We start from the raw sequence: 21794 nt of genomic DNA on the forward strand, positions 1-21794 counted from the left end.
TTGGTATGTGCACACAAGAAAACTCCTTTAAAAAGAACCTGAACACCTTACATTCTGGGCATGACCCTGGCATTTACCGGGAGGAATATAAAGTTCCTGGTGATCTTTGAGTGCTGAAATTTGAGATCATAACTTGTGCAATAGATTCCCTTCTATGTCTGCCTAAGAAAATGTCATCAGTGTACTGGTGGTGAGAGACATAAAGAGTGGGAGAAGTTTCAGCTAACGTTGACCAGTAATGGTAAGACTACAGCAAAAGCCTTGAGGCAGATGAGTAAAGGTATAATGAATGCCATTCCAAGTACAAGCAAAGTGAGCTTGGTTGTGCAAGTGGGTGGGACACTGGAAGAAAATGTCTTTAATGTCCAAACCCCCTATGCAATAGGTAAAGAGGAATTGATTACTTCAGCAGCTGTTGGGACTGCAGCATGAGACAGAGAGGAACAGAGTTTATGCCTTGGTAGTCACTGCTCAGATGTCGGAACCTGCTGGGTTTGTGCGCTGACTGGATGGGGCTGTTAAAAGGGGAGCTGGATGCAAGTGAATACTGCCTGTTTTTCTAGTTCTGTGAGAAGGGAGATAATGAGTTTTGGGGCTTGCAGGTTCACGAGCTGTTAACAGCTCGGGTCATTGAAGGTAGAGGGTGCTTCTCAGAATACCCAAATGAGTTTTGGTTCAGAAGTATCAGGAGAAGTACCTTCCCTTGAGCATCACGAAAGGCCTGGTGTCTGAGTAGTTCCATATGTGGAAGTAAAATAGCTGTTGCCTCATAGGCCTTTACAGGCCTCTCTAGTTAAGAAATATCTGCAGCGTTACCTAATGGACTCACTGTGTAAGTGTGACCCAAATATTGAAGTGACACTCGTAGAAGGAAGTACTATCTGGAGTAATCCATATGTTACCATTTTTGTGGTAATTTACTACATCCTGCTTACCTGATACATAGCTGTAGTTCTGTGAAAAACAAGTTGTGTAACCCAGAAGTATATAAACTCTGTCACTGCCCCAGCTGGGTTAGAGTTTGTGCCAGCAGAGGCTGCCACTCTGCTGCTCTGTGTTGTCCTTTGTAGCTACAGTAATGCACTGTTGCTGTTCTGACCTGAATAGAATTGTGTTTTGGTTATTCTGCAATGGATGTTAGAACCTCCAAAAAACTTCAGATCCTTAGGCCATCTGTCTCTTAGGGAAATTGCACTTGACTATGGGAAGGGTGGAAGGGGCTCCTGTGAACACATCAACTGCTGCAGAGGGTAAGGGAAGTGGTCCCCTCCAGTGTGCTCAACTGAAGGCAGAATTTTGAGTGCCCATGAGGACAAATGATAGCATCATTGGTGGTGTCTACCTCTGGATGGGAAGTCCCTGTAAGCTGTACCCTCTGTGCCACCTGAGAAGGATCAGCAGGTTCTGACCAGTTCCCCTGGGGTGCTAATTATATGTCTGACAAGTCTGGGTAACCAGGGGCTGGGGGTTTTCTAGTTTCCAGCTGATGAGCTGGCAGGAGGTACACTAGGGGCTCTTGCTAAGGCTCTGGTGGGAAAAGTTGTGACATGGTGAGTTTTGTTGGCAAAAGCCAGTAAAACAGATGTTGGGACTTTGTGGACTGCCTGTTTGGGAATGCACAGGGCCAAACAGGCTTTCCATGCTTCAAGGTCAGGGCCCTTTTGCACAAGCTTAGGGGGTTTTTTAACTGGACACAAGGGCATTTGGTAGTAACTATAGCTGCAGAGGTGGGAGGATGACAGAATGAGCATAACATGAATCAGCTTTGCTAATGATTGGGACCATGTGGCACTGGGGAATGTGCCTGTAAATCTAGTGCCGGTCGATGTTAATGGGCTCTGAGTAGACCAGGACCTTTTTTGACTAGTGAGTGCTTCTGGGCATCAAAGGGATGGCAACCTGATAGGGCTTTGTCTGGCACAGGGGCTACATCTAAAGTGTGTTTGATAACCAACTTACCTGTGCTTAATGCCAAATCTATGGGACTGGCCCAGGGAGTAGTTGGTGGGCCTCAGTCAGCTTGGGGCCTTTACCTTTGAGCACGCACTAGCGATGACTGAAAGACAGAGTATGTATTTTTCACTGAAGTTTGTAGTTGGATTCTAGACCCTAGAGGAGCATCCAGGCTTCTGATTCTGAAATTCAGATTATATCCCCCCCATCATGTGACATATTTGCAGGACAGGTTAAATAAACCACAGTAACAGATTTGTGAGTCTGCTTGATTTGGCTAAGTCTATGCCTGTGAAAGAGCACACAGAAACACAGTTGCAATGCTGCCATTAGCATCCATTAGCATTAGCAGTTTTAATTGTTCACGTGATTTGTAAGTCCAGTCAGGACACACAATTTTCTGAAGTCAAGTTGGACCGAATATTTCTGCCCCAGTTGTCTTGATCAATATATAAAGCTTTATGTATTTTTGTTTCAAAAACTCCCCTCTTGCCATCTTCCAGCCACCTGTCAAGTTTTTCTTGGGCAGGTACTATCGCCACAGGGGCCATGTGGCCTTCTCATTTCTCCAAAGTCACATGAAGATTTCTAACACAGGCAGTTGCAAGAATCTTATCTATCCCAGCCCAAATGTCCTGCTGGGCTTGAGATATTAATTTCTGTAAGGACACAAATTGGCCTTCCACTGCATTTGAGTGGTGCTCAGTGTTTCTAAGACCATGAGCTAAGGGAAATAGGCAGGGTAACTTTCTCTTCATGTGGTCATCTTTCTGACTTTCTCTAATGAAAGAAGGGAACAGGTAGTTGTCTCCGTAAGAGCATCTGATGCCCACAGGTGGGTCAAGGCCTCAGAACATTTCAGGCACTTGCTGCGAGACTGGGACCAATCAGGGTGCCATGTACTGCATCCCTCTGGCAATGGAGCGGAGGGGTTTGAGGCATCCTGGTCAAGTTAGATTCAAGATACAGTAACCGACACCGTACTAACAGCTTTAGGGATAAAAAAATTGGCTCAAATAGCAGTACAGTAACAAGTTTCAATCAGTAGTACACTTATCTGGGTCAAAATAATTTTAAATCCAGTAATTCGGTAATACTGGGTGTAAGGAACATTTAATGAGGAACTGTTGTTTTTACATAACCAAGGACCTGGCACCTGACCCCAGCAGGGGGGAAGGACCGAGAGACTCTGAATTCTTAATGTAATACAAAGTCTCTTCCCAGAATATGTACTGACACCTGTATATGTACCAATACCTGTATTGATAAGTTAATTTAGGGGGAAGAGTAGCCAAAGTACCAGGAATCCGTATCTTCAATAGATTGATTAGGGGAAGGGTATTGTGTGTGTTGGGATAGTCTGTAAACCCTGAAGTACCCAGCCAATGGGGAACAGGGGAGGGAAATTGTGAGTGGGATTTTGGGGAGATTATAAGCAGGGGCTTTTTGCCCTATTAGGTGTGCCTACCTTTAGGTAGAACACCTGATCTTGCAAAATTGTTATTAAAATATGTTTTGCTGAGAGATCCTGCCTGGGCCTATTATATTTGCAAAATAATTGTTTCCTACGCTGGGCTAAACTTAATTCAATAAATCAAATTTAATAAAAAACTTAATATTGGGGTCTGCAAAGACTTGCATGAGCATGGTTGTCAAGCAAGACAGCAGGAAGTAGGGCAGGGCTTCTTCAGATAAGCAACTTGACCAACCAACAGGCCTGAGGAATCAGAAATTTTCTGGTCAGACTGTCTAGCTTTTATTGTTGAGTCACGAAGGTACTATCTGGACTTGCTGACCTGTCATCACATCCCACCTCTGCTCCCTTGTGTGCTGCTTCTTTCCCTTGTGCGCACAGAAATACCATATAATACATAGTAACCCTGTGTTTCCACCCCTTCCTTATGTGACTTAGTGAGGGGAAGTGTGTCTGTCTTGTCCTTGCTGTGCAATGCCAGGGCTGCTGTCTAACGCTGCACACTCTTGAGGGTGTCAGGTACAGAGAAGAGTTTGGTTGTGGAGTCTCTTCCTTCAGTCTGTGCTTTCTCTTTGAAATGGAAATACTGTGTTCTTTCCAGAAATTGTGAAATCTCACATAGCTGAAACTGGAAGGAGAGTTTGTAGGGCTAAAACTGGATGTTGATTCTCTTTCCTGGTTGTGCTACAGAATTCTGGTGGGAAGATAGGAAAGTGATGCAACTAAGTGCATTGCAGATGTTGTTAGACTTCTGTATTTTGAGGTTTTGTGCAGAGCTGCAGCTTCCTCCCTGGCAATCCACTGACTCACAGAAGGTCAGTTCCAGAACATCAAGGGTTAAGCAGGGCAGGCTGCCCAGCTGTGCCTGGGGGTGAGTGGGCAGGAATCTTTGGCAATTAAGAAAAGAAAATGGGCTGGATGGGCAGTCAGGCTCAAGTGCTTCTGAATCCATTGGACCCTCTTCCCTGGCACTTGTGGTGGCCTGGGGGTGCACCAGGATGCAGTTCCCCTTCCAGACATGGTATGACAGTCTCCTTTGGGGGACAAGTGCCTGGAGCAGTCAGGAAGAGCTGTGAGCTGCTGATGTCCCTGCCCTGGGTGGCCTTTCCAAGGGAATGGCTCTTTGATGGCTCTCTTTTGTTCCCAGAAGAAGCAACCATCTCCCACTCCCAGACTCAGCCCTGGACTCAGAGCAGCCCTGATTTTGGGCCACCGGTGCTGGCCCAAACATCTCTTCCAACTGAAGAACCCCTTTCTGCTAACACATGTAAACCTGAAAAGGCTTCATAAGAATCAATGTAAATAGCAGAAGGAAGGAAGGAGACCAGGCAGATCTGAATTTCATACCAGGGACCCTGACTCCACTCACCACAGATTTAAAGACAGGTATAAATTCTCCTCACTTTATTCATATGAGAAAGTAAAGCTGTCTTGCTTTCACCCTTTCACTCTTTCTTTTTACTGAATACTCAGAGACTTCAGTCACTTGTGTCCGCTGTTTCTTTAGATTGGAATTGGATAATCACCCAGGTTCTGGGAGACCCCCTTGCCAGGAGAATTTCTGTGGATATAGCCCCTATTTGATGTTAAATTAGTAACACTCAAATTCAAAGGGCTGACTAAAGATTTGGTTGTTCATTAGTTTAATTCCTCATACACCACCAGCTATTTTTAAGGAGTCCTGTAGTGAACTGTGTGTGCTTGTACATTCATGTTCCTGTAGCTTATTTTTTGTCAAATAAGACTCTGAATTTGACCACCATGATTTGTGTGTCTCACTGGGAATTTGGACCTTAAGCCTGTGCACTTGTTACCCGGGACCCTGGAGATCCCAAATGTGTAGGGACCTGTGAGGAAACAATCCAGATCAAGTAGGGCCTTGGGCTTGTCTGGCAAGGGTGAAATGACACTCCTAGGCAGTGACAACAGAAAGCACCAAGGGGAGTCATGTATAAACCACTCCTGGCGAGCCCCAGTTGGAGCACTCCTGAGGATCTGCTGGCTCGTGCCTTGGTCATCTCCCCTTAACCTGGGACTCAGGGTGAGGCTACTTTCCTGGGAATTGAGTGATACCTGTTAGGTAGATGATGAGGAGTTTTGAATAGAAGCAGGATAGTCCTCACTCGCAGGGTGGTAGAATTGTTACCTACATTAAGTATCCCACTAAATCTCACTTTGTGCCTTGGAACCTTATTCCTTCACGGGGTAGATAGTGGCAGAGGATCTGACTGTGACAACACCATTTGAACTAATTTACCCACACCAGTTTAATTTTTGTACTCTCTGAGTGTACATGTGTGTCTTTGTCACATGTGCAAGCCCTACACATAGGAGTAGTGCCTAGGGAGAGGCTGCTTTTTAATGCTGTTGTACTGGGTGTTCAGGTTAACAGTTTACATGAGTAAACTCAGAAAAGTTAAGTTGAGGATACTGTCAGTTAATTTGAAGAGGCTTATTCTTAACTTATATTTCTCATTTTATATACGTATATATAAATAAACTTATGTCCAGTTTGATTTAAGAAAAAGTGGGAGCTCAGAACACAGCTTTAACTTAAATTCCTATACGTAAGTGGTGTGCTGTTTTCAGCAAAGCATATTGGCTTGAATGTGATGCCGTGAGCAGTTACCTCCAGGCTTCAGCTGGATCTTATTTGGCCAGCTTAAAACACAGAGCAAGTCTGTACTTAGACAGACAAGGCTCAGTACCTAAATGGAAATTAATAGTATGTTTATTAGTTAACCCTTACATTTGAATCATCACCTTGCAAACTTGAGGCAGATGAACTACTTTTATTCACATTGCTTTCTGTGCCATGCACTACATCCTAACTATTTATGTCCCCCATTTATTTACTTATGTGGTGTGGAGAGATTGTTGTTGGACAGCTTCAGTGCTGCCTGTGTTCTCCACCAGCGTGTCCGAGGCCAGCCATGGCACTAGAGCACAAGGATCAATTTGTAGCGATCAATACCTTTAATGCTTTCAGCGCGCTGAATTTCATCACGGTGTGCTGGGGCAGTTCATTGATTAGCACAGAAGTCATTATGCTAGGGAAAAAGTTGAGCCCTTAATTCATTCAAGTATCTGTTATCTAAAACTAATAAATCAGTAGTTCTAAATAAAGCATATGAGGCATGAAATTTGCAGGGCTGCAAACTGCATTGAACTGTACTGGGTGTGGCTGGGATGGAGTTAGTTTTCTTCACAGCACCTGTATGGTGCTGAGTTTTGGATTTGTGCCTAAAACATAGTTGGTAACTCACCCGTGCCTTCGCAGTTGCTGAGCAGTGCTTGCACAGTGCCAAGGCCTCCTCTGTTTTCCACTTTGCCCCTCTGCAGCAAGTGGAATGAGAGTAGGCAAAGGCTGGGAGGGGACATAGCCAGGACAGGTGACCCAGGTTGGTGAAAGGGGATATTCCATATAGTATAACTTCGTGATCACTAATAAAAAACAGTTGGAGGAAGAAGTAGGGTTTGGATTCCAAGGTGGCTATTGCTCAGAGACTAGCTGGGCATTGGTCTGCTTGTGGGAGATAGTGAGTGGTTTCCTTTGATTTGCTTGTTTCCACCCGCTGCTTTTCTTTTCCTTTACCTGTTAAAACTTTCTTTATCTCGACCCTTGAATTTTCTCACTTTTAGTTCTTCCAATTTTCTCTCCTTTCCTGCTTGTGGGTGAAAAAGTGGCTGCATGGATGCTTGGCTGCTGGCCAAGGTCAACCTACCACAAACCCTGCTACAGTTACATCAGAGGAGTTGGGCTCCCATGGACCTATCCTGCTAAGTATCTGGGGAGAGACCAGCCCTATGTTGGCATTCACACTGGTAAATATGAGGTTTTGCTGACCACAGTTCACATCAGGGTACAACACTAGCTTCCTCCTTATCAGTGGATCTGGATGAAGTAAACTTCAATGCTTTTGAAAAGCGATGAGGTCTACAGGTGGCTGTTTCTCCAGAGTGATCAAAGGATCTTCCACAGAGTTGGCTTTGTGCTGAATTTGTATTACTAGTCCCCTGATGACTGGGTCACCTGATCAAATACCCTTTATTTGTTGTAATTCCTTTAATTTCCTGTTGCTGGACACTTCGTCATGGTACTTCTGGGTTACTGATGTTACTCATCTCCAGGTGAATATTGTTTACTTCTTTCCACTAATTATGCTTAAGGTCAGTCTGTTAGCAGGAACAAATGTATAGCAGTGTTACCTAATGGAAAATGACTATGCAAACATTGCAGTGATTTTTGGTTTGTTTCAAATAGCCCAAGCACTACAGTGTACAGTTGCAATAAAAAAACCCTGCACGAATACAGTAGTGTATGGTTATAGTAAACTGTAGTAGAGAACTCTTCTGCTCATGTAGTTTATTAAAGACTGAAGCAATTTATTAAGAACATGTATTTAAGTGGCTATCACTCAACTCTATCTTCGGAAGGAAAATTGGTAATGTAACAAACCATAAAATGCAACTCTTTAAAAATGCTAAGTATTTACAGTTTCTGGAAGCACCCACTGTTTCTAAACACCCTTCTTTTATCCCAGAAAGTTCTAATCTCTCTGTTTTTGTGATGTGCATCCCTTTCTCCACCTTCTCCTGCTGTATGGGTTAGAAGCACAAGCCCTCTTCTTGCACACATCTTCTGTGGGTGATGGGGTTGCTTCAGCTTTATGCGAGCATTTGCTGTTCCCTATAACCTGCTGATCCCTTTGCTGGTGAGAAGGCATCTGAGTTTGCGTGCATACAGCTGAGCTGTGGGTCCCTACTTGTTTTACTATGCACTGTCAGTCCCTCAGCTGAATACATGCTGGTCCCCTTACAGCATCTCGTGGAGATGATGCTCTGTCTGGCACAGGTGGAAGTTGTGATGATGACAGGGTGACTTTGGGCAATGCCACACAGATCTTGATGACTGTTTCCACCCCAAAGTGTTTTATTAAAAAAAAAAAAAAATCGTGTTTCTCTTACACTTCTATTGAATCCTTTTCTGTTCCAAAAGTGTATTTGAGCTTCCCCAGTTATCATTTCATCCAGACAATGATTGCATTCTTCTTCAACACCATTAATTAGTTGATGACTGAAGCAGGTAGGAGGTGCAGAACAGAGACTTGAACTCTTTGTGGGTTACTCTGAGCCGTATTTATTGTAGAAGATTTGCAGGAACAGCAGCGTTGGGTCACCTCCTCAGAGAGTGACAAGTATACAGCGGTCAGTGGCTACATTATATAGGGTCCTAACAGGTATTATGAAACTAAGCAAATTTGTCGCTGTCCATAGTGGAATTTTCTAAATATTCACGATGTCCTCAGGCTTCCTCTCTCCTCATGGTGTTCAGGTTCCACTTCTTCTTTTCTTGTTCCATAACGACAGGCTTCAGCACAAAAGGTCATCGGGTCGCTACTTAACAATGTCTGATGTTCTACCTTTCTAGCATGTTATCTATAGTTCATCAGTCTGCTACAAAAGGTCAATACTCATACATCACATCTAGCAGAATAGCAGAGGTAAGCACTTCAGGTAACCACGCTTGTGGTTATGGACTGGGGCTATACAGGGGACAAGCTGAGAATCCAGCTTCAGCAGCTTATTATACTGTCTCAGGCCTAAGTTTGGCTAAGTTTGGTTCACTAACTATTTTTCTACAACAATGACCATCTTCCCTTTTGACTTGATTAATTTTGGGCAGATGCCCTCCAGATAAATTAGTGTTTTGCACACGTACACACAAAGAATGCACACTTGCCTTCTGACCTTACGAGGTATTGTTATCCAGCCAATTTGTCACGGGTTGACTATAAGAGCAACTCCAGAATAAGTTCTGGCCTGTTATGGTCTGAAAGATCCTTGTATGGGTCCTTAAGAGACCATGCTCATGACATGGGTTCTCCAGGATCATCTGTCCTTTTGTGTTGACATAGCCTGGAGAAGGATGCTTGCCACCATAACTGTTGATTTTTCAGGTTGTTGGGATCTTCAGTGTTGTGATCCTCTGCTGCTGATCTTAACCCACAGTTGGTGAGTTATCTTTTTATGTCCTTTAATTTCAGCAACCTGTTGTCTTCTGCAGTTGCTTACTCCATTTGAACTGGTTGCCCATGTTCCCTGGAATCAAAGAAAACAATTGACAGGTGAGTAGTTCACCCTGATGATCATCATGCAGGTGTCTTACGTGCTCTATTGTTGCATTTACCATTTAACGAGAATGCTACATGCATTAACGCTAAATTAGCAGTTTGGTCACTGCCAAGCTCCTCTCTGCAGAAATGGTAAATGTTTGCTTGGGGCTGATCATTCACTTACTGTCCAGTGTCAGCACAGTAGTTCCCACACTATGGTTCTGTGGTCTTCTGCTGCATTAATGTTAACTTTCTCTTCCAGCAATGTGTAGGACAAGGGATGCAACCTCGTGAGTCTTTACTGTGTGTCCCACTATCCTCTTGACTGGTGACAGTGAACTGGTTTTGTCTGTGCTTTCTATACACTTGAGGAGCCAACAGTTACTGTGATCTTGGTTTGCCTCTCATGAGTCCAGTGCAACATTGTTGCATTGTCTCATTGTCTCATACTCTCCCTATGCTTTCACTGTTTAAGTGTTTTTTGGCTCCAGTGTGCAGCTGTACAGTTTTTAATGTTAAGTCACAGTGTTCAGTGAATGAAGTATTAAATCTTTGCTGGCATGTCTTACCCAATCTAATAGATCAAAAGCCTGTAACAATTTATTCTGTGTTTTAGGCTTCATTTATTTTTCTTGGTATTTTCCTGGAGAGGGGCCTCTAAGAAGTAATCAATAGTAATCAATAACAAACATTGCTAATAAAAATTGAGGTCTTTCCTATCAGAAATAAGCTTAGATGTTTTGTGTAGATTAAGGCTATTAGAAAACTGAAGCAAATGTTGCCTTCTGCTCTTTGGATGCATTGTTCCTTTTCCCCTAAAACAGAAACCTGTAACAGTTGAATTCACTGTTCTTTATATAGGTGGCCCAAATTCCCCTCGGATCTCTCTCTGAGGTGAATTGAGGTGACTCCAGAGTGATTCAGGGATGTTACATAAGATGGGGCCAGATACTTACCTAAAACTGTTTGGTAGAGGAGCTTAGGTGGAGGTGTTTTAGTCACATGATATGATTTGTTGAAGAGCTGTGCAGTTACTTCTGTGTTCAATGGGAGGTGTCTCCATTCCCTTTCTATGCACCATCATTGAAAAATTGGTAGTTGCGTATGTAGTAGATGCTGATGATTTCTGAGGCTCGTAGTCAAAGTGAGAAAGTAGCAGGTGAAGGAGTGAAGCGGGTATGTGTGAGGAAGAGGCTTTTCTTTGTCTTTTGGAGTCTTGTACTGATACTGATCTTCTCAAATCTTCTGAAGACAAGTGCTTTCTGCCAAATATCACTTTTTAAAGTACCATAGTTTGTATTAAAGTTATAAAAAAATTTCAGGTTGTGATCACAGTTGCAAACTTAGTTTTCTTAATCCAGGTAATAGTGATGATGAACTAAGGTTGTACTCCTCATGTTTATGGTCTTGATTGTGACAAGAATTGGGTTTTATTCTTGGCTAAGTTGTGTGTTCCATGTAGTCAAAGTTTCTTCTCTCTTTACAATTACTACTAGTTGGCATCTTAGTCTTGTTTACATATCTCAGTCATGTTTCTGGAAGGTATAAATGTCTTAAATTTCTTCAGCAGTTATCTAATTCAAAGACGTGATTGTTTTATGCCCTGGTTATTTTTCAGGAAATATGCAGTGTAATATTAGCAGTTTGAAATCTTTAGCTTGGATGCAAAAGTCTGCATTGCTGTAAATACCACCTTGATACTGTTGTTGACTTTTTTTATTAATTTCATATGCAACTTTGTTTTCCTGTTTACTTTTGTTATTGCTGTCCTTTGAGAACAGAGAAAGTAAAAAGAAAGAGTGAAGGAAGATAGAGCAATCTTTGAATCTCGGTAATAACTTCTGGAAATTCTAGCTTTGTGGCTCTTATATGCTCAATCTGAGTGGTGCTTCTATTTCCCATGTTTGAAATCAGGAGAGTCCTAAAATCTAAATGAGCCCATGAAAGAAAATCGGGAGCCTTTGGTGATCTGGGAGAAATGACCTGAAATATTTTGTTGAAGTTGTCTAACACGCTGCACAAAGCGAGGTGTTTTTTCTGTCCTAGGTGGGTTTGACCATACTGAGAGGAACTTACTGAGATGCAAACAGCATTCATGCTTATTGGTTGTTGTCAGGTTTTTTTGCGCTTTTCAATTTTTGAAGACTGAAACGGTGTTTGGCTTTGAAGATGACATCTGTAAGAACTTCTCAGAGATCCTTCAGAAGTAACATGCTTACTCAGTTGGACTTGTTGGTAATAGATGTAAATTCTGGAATATAACTTGTGGATAGTTAGAGATCTGTGACTTGTCCACCTCTTCGAGGTATACTTACTGCAGCAGCAGGAATTATAGTGTTGTCTCCATACTTCATACTTGAGGAAATTCAGGCTACCAAACAGAATTAGGGCTGGTTTACTTTTATCTACATGTATTGTTAACTGGAGTCACAGACTTGTGTTTCTCAAAAATTAGTGTCAGGGAAGAGCAAATGACATGTAAGATAAAAGTGGGCCACATTATTATGAGCCATCTTTACTGAACCCAAATTTATTTTCTCCTTTCTTTTGTTATATTTGAAGATATAATTGCAGTCCATTCTTGTATGAAAACTGTGACCTGCATTATATTTTGTGGGTGCTTCTTATGCTTACCTGTTACGCGTTTCTCATTATATCGTGTTATATAAACACATTGGGTTTTTTCCATTTCTTTTGGATGAGAAGGTAAATGTAGCAATCTACCATTAAATAAAAAAATTGAATGATAGTAGAATTAGCAGAATAATGTGAGGATTTTATTATTCATTGGACAATCAACAGAATTGTTAGTTGCTACCCTGTCTTTTTGTACCTTAACTGTGTTCTGGGAAAGAATTTATGCAACTTGACGTGACAACATTGATGTCCATGGGTTGTGCCAAGGAGTTGCTCTTCTACCTAGCAATTTAAGTTCGATAGTTCTGTTCATAAAGCATTCTAAATCACTTCTGGGTAAGTGAAATAGGTTTTAAATGAAAGATTAAGGTTTTGTTTGATTTTTTTTTTTTTTTTTTTTTTTAGCATTTTGATTTTTGACTGAAGAAAAAGAATTCAAGAAAAGATGGACTGGAATTTAAGACCACTCCAGAATGCTGATGCAAATAAGAACCTGCAAAATGAAAAAACATGTTACACTCAGTTCTTTTCTAATGCACATACTTTTCCTCAGACAAATGTCTATTCCTCTACAAATGTCTATTCCTCTACAAATGTATGCACTTACGTTGGAAATAACCAAATGGTGTATCTGCCAACCAGCAATGTTGTCTTCCCTTCTGTAAATGCTGAAGGATTCAGAACCTCAGATCAGGCCTTACCAGGAGCATCTGTAGCTGGTAATGACTCTTCTATCTCAAAATACTCTGTTGATCAATATCTACCATCCTACAGGCCAATAGCTCCGAAACCTCCCAATCAGACATCACACTTGCAGGCAGAGGTGACTCGGACTTGGCCAAAATCTAACACCTGCGTTTATTCTCGTAGAAAGTTGCCTCCCGTGTCGTCTTTAGTGAAGACTGGAAATAACACGAGAAGTGTACTTCAGGAATCTCAGTATTTCACAGCAAATGGTTACACTGCACGGCCACAAATACTGCAGCACAATTCTATGAGAACTACAATGTTATATCAGAGTAACGTTAATTCTCAGAATAATTCTATGTCTCTTAGTACATCTGGGCAACATGTCCAAACCCAGATATATCATCCTGACCTTCAGGTTAAGGTTTTACAGTCACAGACTCAAAATACTGTGGCAAATGTACAGATGCTGCAATATCAACCAAGTCAGATGGGACCAGAAGTTCCTAATGGATGTTCTGCACCATCATTGTTGCCCACTAACTGTGATTCAAGAGCTACAGCACAGTCCTCAGTAGGTATATCACAGACAGTTCAAAATGTACCTAATGCATGCACCCTTAGCCAACAGAGGTGCCCATCGAATCCAGAACATGCTTCTGGTTTTAACAGTGTTCAGCAATACTGTCAGAAGCAGCAGTCTGGAGAAATCAGTCAATCGGTTAGTCATGTATGTAATTCAAGTGGAAGTGCGACATCAAATCAGCCTTTTAATGGAATGCCTGTGCCATCCCTTGGCATTTCCAAAGAACCATACGATGTGCAAGAAATGGAAACTCTTTCTTTGGTGGCTGCTTCAAAACCACTAAGTGATCCTACTTCAGTTCAAGAAAGCCAGACTAGTAGTTTAATGAATAGGCCTGTTAATTCTCAAATTTCTTCAGCAGCAGCAGATGAAGGAACAGTTACAAAGGAAAGACTATTTTGGGAAGCTCAGAGGTTGCTCAGTATTAAAAAAAAATTTGTCCTTCTTGAAAGGATGCATCATTATAGAAGACAACTCTTAGCAGCTTCAGAACATAACAATAGTAATCCCCCACCTCTTCCAAGTAATCAAAATACTCCTGCTAATCATTCTCTATGGATGCCCAACCAAAATGTACCACCTGCCCCATCTGAAGCAACAGGGACAGAGAGTCCAATACTTAACTCTTCACCTGAAGAAAGAAATGCCAAAAACATAGCCAATGCTGATAACAGAGGATTAGAGGTAACTCAAAGTAACCCTCGGGTGGAGCAGGGAAGCCTTTCGTTAAGCTCTGCTCCTCTTCCCTCTCAGAGCAAACTCCCAGCCCAGAATTCTGAGAGCACTCCCGTCTCAAAAGAAAGGGATGCAAATGCCTTGGCCTCTTCTCAAAAACCGGTGACATCCTTGAACAATGCTTCCGGTTTTAGTCAAGTGGATAGCTCTATCAAAATTGCATTGAACAATGTGCCCGCTAATACTGAGAAGCCATCGTACCCTAAAAACTCATCATTTCTTCATTTTGTATTGAGCAGCACAAATATATTGAAAGAGAAGACAGCTGGTGCTACTGCTGATAAAATACTGACTCATCTCCTGTGTGGTGAAAAACCACCGGTAGATACATCTGTCTCAGGTGGAAGCTTACTAAAAGACACTAGTGAAAAGAACATAGAAAGTCTGAAAGGTGATAAGGCACTTATAGTTATCACAAACTCTCCTGTGTCAGAAACAACCAAATCTGGTGAAGCTAAATTCCAGAACAGTGCAGCTCAGGAAAAAACACCAATTCCTAAAAATACATCTGTTAAACAGAGCAATTGCAGTTACTCTGTGGAAGAGCTAGCTGCATGCCTGGGCTTGTGGAGAAAGCATTCGTCGGAATCTGTAAGTGTGCAAAATAAGCAGTCAAATGAAAACCCCACAACAAATCGGATTTCATCTTACAGCCAAAACACGAAAAGCAGAGAACAGAATAATGCTCTGGGTGATACAAATGAAGCAATTTTGCCTGTAACAACTGCTTCTGTAGGGCAAAAACTTGATACATTGAATTGCAATTTAATAAAAAGTTTTGAACTCCAAGTTGCAGTTGTCTCTCCTTTAGTACTTTCTGAACAGAGAACACAGAGTGAGCAGGCAGACAAATGTCCAACATCTGCAGGTAAAACCTGTCCACTGATTGACTCGGGAAGCTTGCAAGAAGAGGGGAAAAACTGTTTAAATGTGGTAAATACTGATAAAGGAAACATAGAAACGGTTCAGTCAGCTGATGGAAACAAAATGGTGAATAACAGTGTGAGTGCAAATGAGGCATGTGATGAAAACCAAAGGAAAGCTAGTCAATCTGTGCAAGATGCCAGTGAAAATCTGCAGCTCGGAGTACAAAACAAGCCTTCTCTTCCTGAATTGGGCATAGATTTTTCTAGTCAAATCTTTCAAGAAGATATGAGAGACCATAAAGACAAGCAAGATGTGTTAGAGACAGGAGATACATCCATAGCTGTCTTGGATGAACAGATGTTTTGCATTTCTAGTGTATGTTCTCTTGTTGAAGGTGATACATCTTATAATCCACAAATAGCAAGTATCTTCAGGTCAGTCCCCGAGACACATACATTAAATGGTACCTCATCAGAAGGAGGTGCATCAGACACAAAGCAAAAGGAGCAACAGCTGGACTTGTGTAAAAATGAGAGGAGCAATAACACTCTGCAAAGAGAGAGCTTGCTGCAAAAGACATTGGAAGAAACAACAAACTGCAAGAGTAAAGCAGGTGAAGTTTTGGATGGCATCACAACTAGTCATTTGGAGAAAGAAAGCAGTGGCAATCCTCCTAAAACAGTTTCTACCTCGGAACAAAAAAAGTCATTGGATGCATCTGTCAAGCATCCTGAAAATGATTTAGAAATTCTTGCTAGTATAAACCAGGAGTTAGCTCAAAATTCACTAGATTTCTCTATCGATGTTTCTGCTGTAACAAATCCATTGACTGTTCCAGGAGACAACAGTAAACAAGATTACAAGTCCAGCAGAAAGAGCACAGAAAAAGAGATGAAACTTTCTGGAGCAGAACCTGTTAAATGTCTAAGTAATCAGCTGTCTGAACTAATAGAAGAGTTTCCATATGGCATTGAAGGTGCCGCTGCGCTAACAAAAGAACCAGTACAAAATAATTCCGTGGCTGAGCGGATGGAGAATCAACCTCAAAAAAAGGCTGAAATTTGCAACAAGAGTTCTCCTTTGAAGGACCCAGTAGATCAGATAAAAATTGCAGTGTTAAGCCCTGAGCAGATGCGAGAACTGTTTCCTACACACAACCAGTGTTCCTCTAGTGACAGTGGGAGCGTGGTGAGTCCACAGTCAGAAAAGGCTTCAGCTGAGAAGAACCATCAAGGCAGCATTCAGCCTACTCAGAGTCTATGCGAGAAGAAAACAACGCAAAAAACCTCCGACCCCAGAAGAGAAAACAATTGCGCTTCAATGGGTTGTGTATCTGTAGCATGTCAAGTGCCACACTGCCCCAGTAAATCTGGAATGACTGGTTCAGAGAAAAACAATCAACTTCCAAAAGCTGAAAATACTGGCTCTGCAGAGAGGCAAGAAAACAACAGTAAATCTGATGCTGTAACGATGAAAAACTGTGCAGTGGGAAACCTGCCCATTTCTGAAAAAATGTCAAATGGTGAGAGCAAAACCAAAAAAGATATTTGCAAATACACATCTGTAATGGGCAAAAAAGCTAGGCTAACAGTTAATAATGAACACAAACCACTTACAACACAACAGGAAAAAGTTGGACCACTTAATTCCCCTGAAAAACAGAATGTTGATAAATCTAAAAGGAGCAGCTGGAAGGAAGAGCTACAAGTCAACAGAGGAACCCCATTGTTAGGCAAAGAATTTCATTCTGACACAAAAGAACATCAAACAGTCTCAGAAGAGTTGTCAGGGAAAGCTGGTCATACAGATGCAGACAATGTGACCAAGTCATCCAGAAAGAAAGAGAGTATTTTCACAATGGAGTCCCTTTCAAAAGATAAAACCAAACCAGGTTTGACCATGAAATCCAAACCAGAAGCTAACAAATTTACAAAGTCAGAAACTGTTGAAATTAGATGTGCTGAAGTCACTCAGGGACAAAAAAATACCTGTGAAGAGAACTCACTTGAAGAACAGAACTGTAAGAAACAAAAGGGGATCCTTGGGCAAGACGTAGGAATTAATGTCAAAGAGAAAGACAATTTATCAGCAGAAATAAAACATAAAAAGCTGAATAGTTACCATGCTGATGCTATAAAGGTCCCAAATTTTGGCACTGTAGACTTCAAGTCAAAAACCCACGTATATTCTCAGCATAAGTCTATGAAAATTCATCCTTCACAGGAGGAGCAATACAAACGGAAGAGGAAGGAAAATATGATTGGGAAGAGAGACCCTAAGAAAACAAAGGTAGAAGAGGAAAGACTGAAACAATCGGAAGCAAAGAATTCCAAGCAACTTTCATATAATTGCATAATAAATACTGACAAAGCAAAAAAGTTGAACGGAGAAAATGGCTGGAAAATGAAGAGTTCATTAGCAGATCGATCTGTGCTTAAACTACAAAGAAAAAAAGCTCTGTCTTCTACCATCTCGAAAAACTTCTTCTCTAACAAAGAGAGACATCTTGATGGTCAAAACAAAGACAAGGGCTCTGAGAAAATGTTTCCTGATAAAAACCTGCTATACTTAAACAGAAGAAATAGCAGATTAAAATTGCATCTTCAAAAGGAACCAAAAAAACATTACCTGAACAGAGTTGCATTCAAACGTATGGCACAGGAACGCATATATCTGACAAAATTAGAGACGTCACCTATCAAACTTGCCTGGCATACAGAGCCCAAAGTGTCACAAAACAACCCAGATAGAAAAAGAGATTCTTCTCTCTCAGAAGGTGAGAAATCCTGTAAACAGGAAGTACTTGAATTTAGGCTATGTCCAGAGATACTGTTCAGAAATTCAACAGCTGATGATGAAAGCTTAGCTGCAAAGAATTCCCTGGAAAGAGAGAAAGCCATTGTGGCAGGTATGATTCTGTCTTGATTATTAATTTGTAAGTAAATTAATTTGCAAGTAAAAAGCATGTACTGCTTTTAAAATTCATGCTGTACAAAACTACAGATAGCAAAAGTGTAGGGCTCTAGAACATGAGGGTCAAAACAGCTTAGCCAGCTAACAGACTGTAGCTGTGTATTAAGCTGAAAAAGAATGAGACTTTTCCTTCAATTTAATGTTTTATTCTTTTTCCTTAAGTTTTACAGAATAAAGTTAGAGTAGCTCAGAGCATGGCAGCTTCAAGTAACTTTGCAAGAATGCTTTCTAACCTGCTTTTAGAAGGTAGCTTGGCTTGTTCATAGAAAGCAGGTTCCCTTGGCATAGTTACCAAAGGTGATCTGGTTTGCATTCAGTGGTCACCTGGACGTGCGTAGATCTGGCTGGGTAGAGAGGAGGGAGAGATCTTTTGTGGTATTGAGGGAGAAGGTTTGTGCCAGACGTGTCCTGCACGCAGTCTTGGTAGCCTTTGCCATCTTTGCTTTAAGATGCCTTTTCTTCTTCCTCCTTATCCCCAACCTTTTGATATTTCGCATGGTGCAATGTGAAACATATTTGTGTCAAACATTATATTTGATTTTAAGTAAAACCAAATCTTAAGCAGTACATACCAGCCCTTGCAGTCACGTTCACACCTAAAGGAAGTTTCCTTTTGCATGTGCTAGTATATGTGTTAAAACTTGATACTGAACGCAGACCCAAACTGGTAAGACAGGAAACTCAAAAACATTTTAAAAATTTTCTCTTTAGGTGTGAAAAGTAAAAAAGAAGATTGGTTAAAATGTGATCCAGTGAAGCAAAAAAACCTGGAAGAGATCGCTACAGGTGAAATAACTTCTGATGATCCATTTCAAAATACAACTTAAATACTCTTTGCTTGGGTTTAAGTTTTTCTTTACAGTAGCAAATCTTAATAAAATGCTTTAACTTACTCTTTACTAGTTCTGCTGCTGAAATGAATTCTGTAGAGTAAACATATGAGTTTTAAATATTCTTCTTGCCATAAAAATTTGTTGTTGGAATTTTCCTGCATATGGGTGTGCAGTTGAATTTGAGGTTGCACCGATAACAAGATTCAAGTACAGTTTTAAACTGTAGCTAAAGACTAAGTTCTTTCCTACTTTAAAATGTAGGAAGTAACATAACAAAATCTATGGTGAGACTACAAAAACAGAAGGTGATTTTTAAATTTTATTTGGCTTTCATGGTAAGTTGACGTTGTCTGCATGTGCACCTGTGCTCACAAGTACTGGGACCTGTGTGTCCCAGTAGGCTGGACAGGATTACTTATATGACACACAGAGGAAAAGTGGTGCCAGTACTACCTACATCTGCCTCATTTCTCTTGATTGGCAAATTACTTTCTGGATGGTCTTTTATACCTTTTAGGCATCCACAATTATAACAGTGGCATCTTTCATCTCAAGATCTTGGTTGTTCCATCCTTTGTAAATCTTGGGTGAGGTTGCTCCCTGCTGTCTTTGGTTCTTTGCTTTAGGTGTCTTTCTGGCTATGGTCTTGTTTTCCTGCTTGTTTAACAGGGAGTGAAATGGTGCATTCAGCGTGCTCTAACTTTGTTGTCATCTTCTTCTTATCAGAGTGCAAGCCCTCTGCTGACAAGTTATCTGTTGTGGTCTTGACGCAAGCAACACATTTTGCAATGTTTATATCTTTTGTTGCTGTTGAATGTGTCCTTGGCTGTTGGTGTCTGCCATTCTTTTAGCCCTTCCTCTGGCTTCTTCTCTTACTTTCACAACCACTCGCTTTCATTTACAACTTTCTTAATATTCTTCAGAAATTACAAAGAGCCCCAAATGACCATTTGGTGCTTTAAAGATGCATTGGAGACTGATTTAAATCTGAGGTGACTGGTGCTTTAGGAAGGAAGTTTGTGACATCCTCTTTGACAGTGTGTGGCTTTAAGTACCACATGCAGAAGGAGTAGGGTCATTTAAGACTCTTAGACTTTTGCTTTAACCTGCTTCTCTGTCTGTCTTTCAGCCAAGGACAGTATTCCACTTGACACAGCTATACAGATCCTGGATGGAGATGTCGAGGCTCTTCACATTCAAATGAAAGACTCAAAAGAGATGTTTCAGACCTACAGGAAAATGTATCTGGAAAAAAAGATGCAAAAGCCTTGATAGCACTCCTGTATCATAGGTCTTACTCAGTATCACTGGGAAAAATGCCAACAGTAAAATCCTTTTTCCTGTTTACTTCATATTTCTGAATAATTTTTAAAATATATTTTTTTGGGTGTTGGCAATTTTTTCCCCTATTTGCCTCATTTGTGAATGATTGAGATCTTATTCCGTATTTATTGCACAAATATGCTTTGGTGCTGAAAATGCCATTGTCAAATGTGTTGTTTCCTCTTGGCATGCTTGTTTTTGTTTTGTTTCGTTTTGAAGATACAGGAGTTAGTTGAATCTTGACCAAAAAAAACCAAAATCTCATTTAAATTGTCACAGTCTGTTTCCTTTTCTGATTATGGAAAACTTAGACCTGTGGTTCTTTCCATTGCCGGCAGTGGAAAAGTTTTCCTACTGGAAAGGGATTGCAGTGAATTCTCAAGCATTACGTGTTTATTTTCTGCTTATGCTAGTCTGATTGTTGTGCTTCTAACAAGGCTTCCTGTTTTTGTAGAAACTTTTATTATTATATTTTTTTAAACTGGGAATACAAATATAAAACCCTCAAATCAAACATACAGATTTGGGGATACCATGAAGTATTTATGCTGCTACCCAGTTTTCTTACATTTCTTATTGTGGAACTTGTTCAAATTGAAGACTGAGCTCTTGATCTGAGCTCAGTGCCGTAAACTGTTAGTTGACTGAAGAGTTCTTTAGTTTTTTTCTCTCTGCTTTCTTTACACTTTTGTTGAAGTACAGGGAGCTTGAACTCACTCTTGTCTGGACTATGTTGCTCACTTTAACCAGACTGTAATTAATTTCTTTATTCATGAAGTGTTAGTTAATGTTTGACTACACATTGACTGTGACATGAATTATATTTGTTGCTGGGTGTCTTTTGTTTAAGTGCCTTTTCACTGTTGTTCAGAAGTTTGAACCGTATTTTTTCAGAAATTTTGTACTGGATTCTTTCTATCTGTTTAAATCTTTCTACTGAAAGTAAAAGCTCTGTAGATATTTCACTGAACAGTTTTTATATTTTAAATAAACTTTTGAAGGTTATGCCTTTTCTTTTTTAGTTCAAAACTATGTAGTTGTGTTTATTGCAGTTAGTTAAATAGGCATCGAAGATATTCCTGTAGATGAAAAGCAGCTTTAAAATAAGTGTCAGATCTTCCTTCTTAAAGGCTTTATAGTTGCAAGTGAGAATTGGACTTGAGTCCCAGTTTTTTCTAAGGAACTCCTAACAGCATGTACTTACACATCAGAAAACACATCAGGAATGTTTTTCTCTTTGATGTCTTTTTTATTTTTCTTTCACCTGCTCTGACTTGGAGTTGGGAATTGATCGCCATGAGTACTTTAAAAAGCCTTCAGTACTACTCTGTTCACGAAGATGTATGTTTGTAGGCATCTTGGATGTAATTACCCAGTGGAGCATAGCATTATAATTTCCTAGCTCTGTGTATATGCTGAATTAAAAATGGTTTTTTTTTGAGAGAAAGAAGTCCTCCCCTTCCATCATTTGTACATTTCTCTTCTCAAACTAGGGAGCTATTCAGGAGGTTTTAAGCTCCCTTCCTGTCTGGCACAGCTGTCCTAACAACTTAGTGGTTTTTTTTTTCTGGCTGGATGCCCAGCTATTAGTCTGTGGGGAACATTTCCAC

The 21794-nt window shown here is 40.8% G+C and overlaps 1 protein-coding gene across 2 annotated transcripts in view; it reads left to right on the forward strand.

Annotated features, from left to right (window-relative positions):
• RESF1 (retroelement silencing factor 1) overlaps positions 1–21189 on the forward strand; it is a 36481-nt gene extending 15292 nt beyond the window's left edge. Inside the window, exons 2-5 of one of the 2 annotated variants that reach the window (XM_082064220.1) lie at positions 9475–9555; positions 12586–17963; positions 18740–18814; positions 19991–21189. In XM_082064220.1, the coding sequence (XP_081920346.1) occupies positions 12626–17963; positions 18740–18814; positions 19991–20133 (5556 nt within the window). In that variant the 5' untranslated portion in view covers positions 9475–9555; positions 12586–12625 and the 3' untranslated portion in view covers positions 20134–21189. Of the gene's footprint in view, positions 1–9474; positions 9556–12585; positions 17964–18739; positions 18922–19990 lie in introns of those variants that run through there. The other variant, XM_082064221.1, reaches the window with a different exon arrangement.
• Positions 21190–21794: the final 605 nt, after the last annotated feature.

The sequence above is a fragment of the Streptopelia decaocto genome (genome assembly GCF_964273445.1).
Source record: "Streptopelia decaocto genome assembly, chromosome: 1".
Lineage (NCBI taxonomy): Eukaryota > Metazoa > Chordata > Aves > Columbiformes > Columbidae > Streptopelia > Streptopelia decaocto.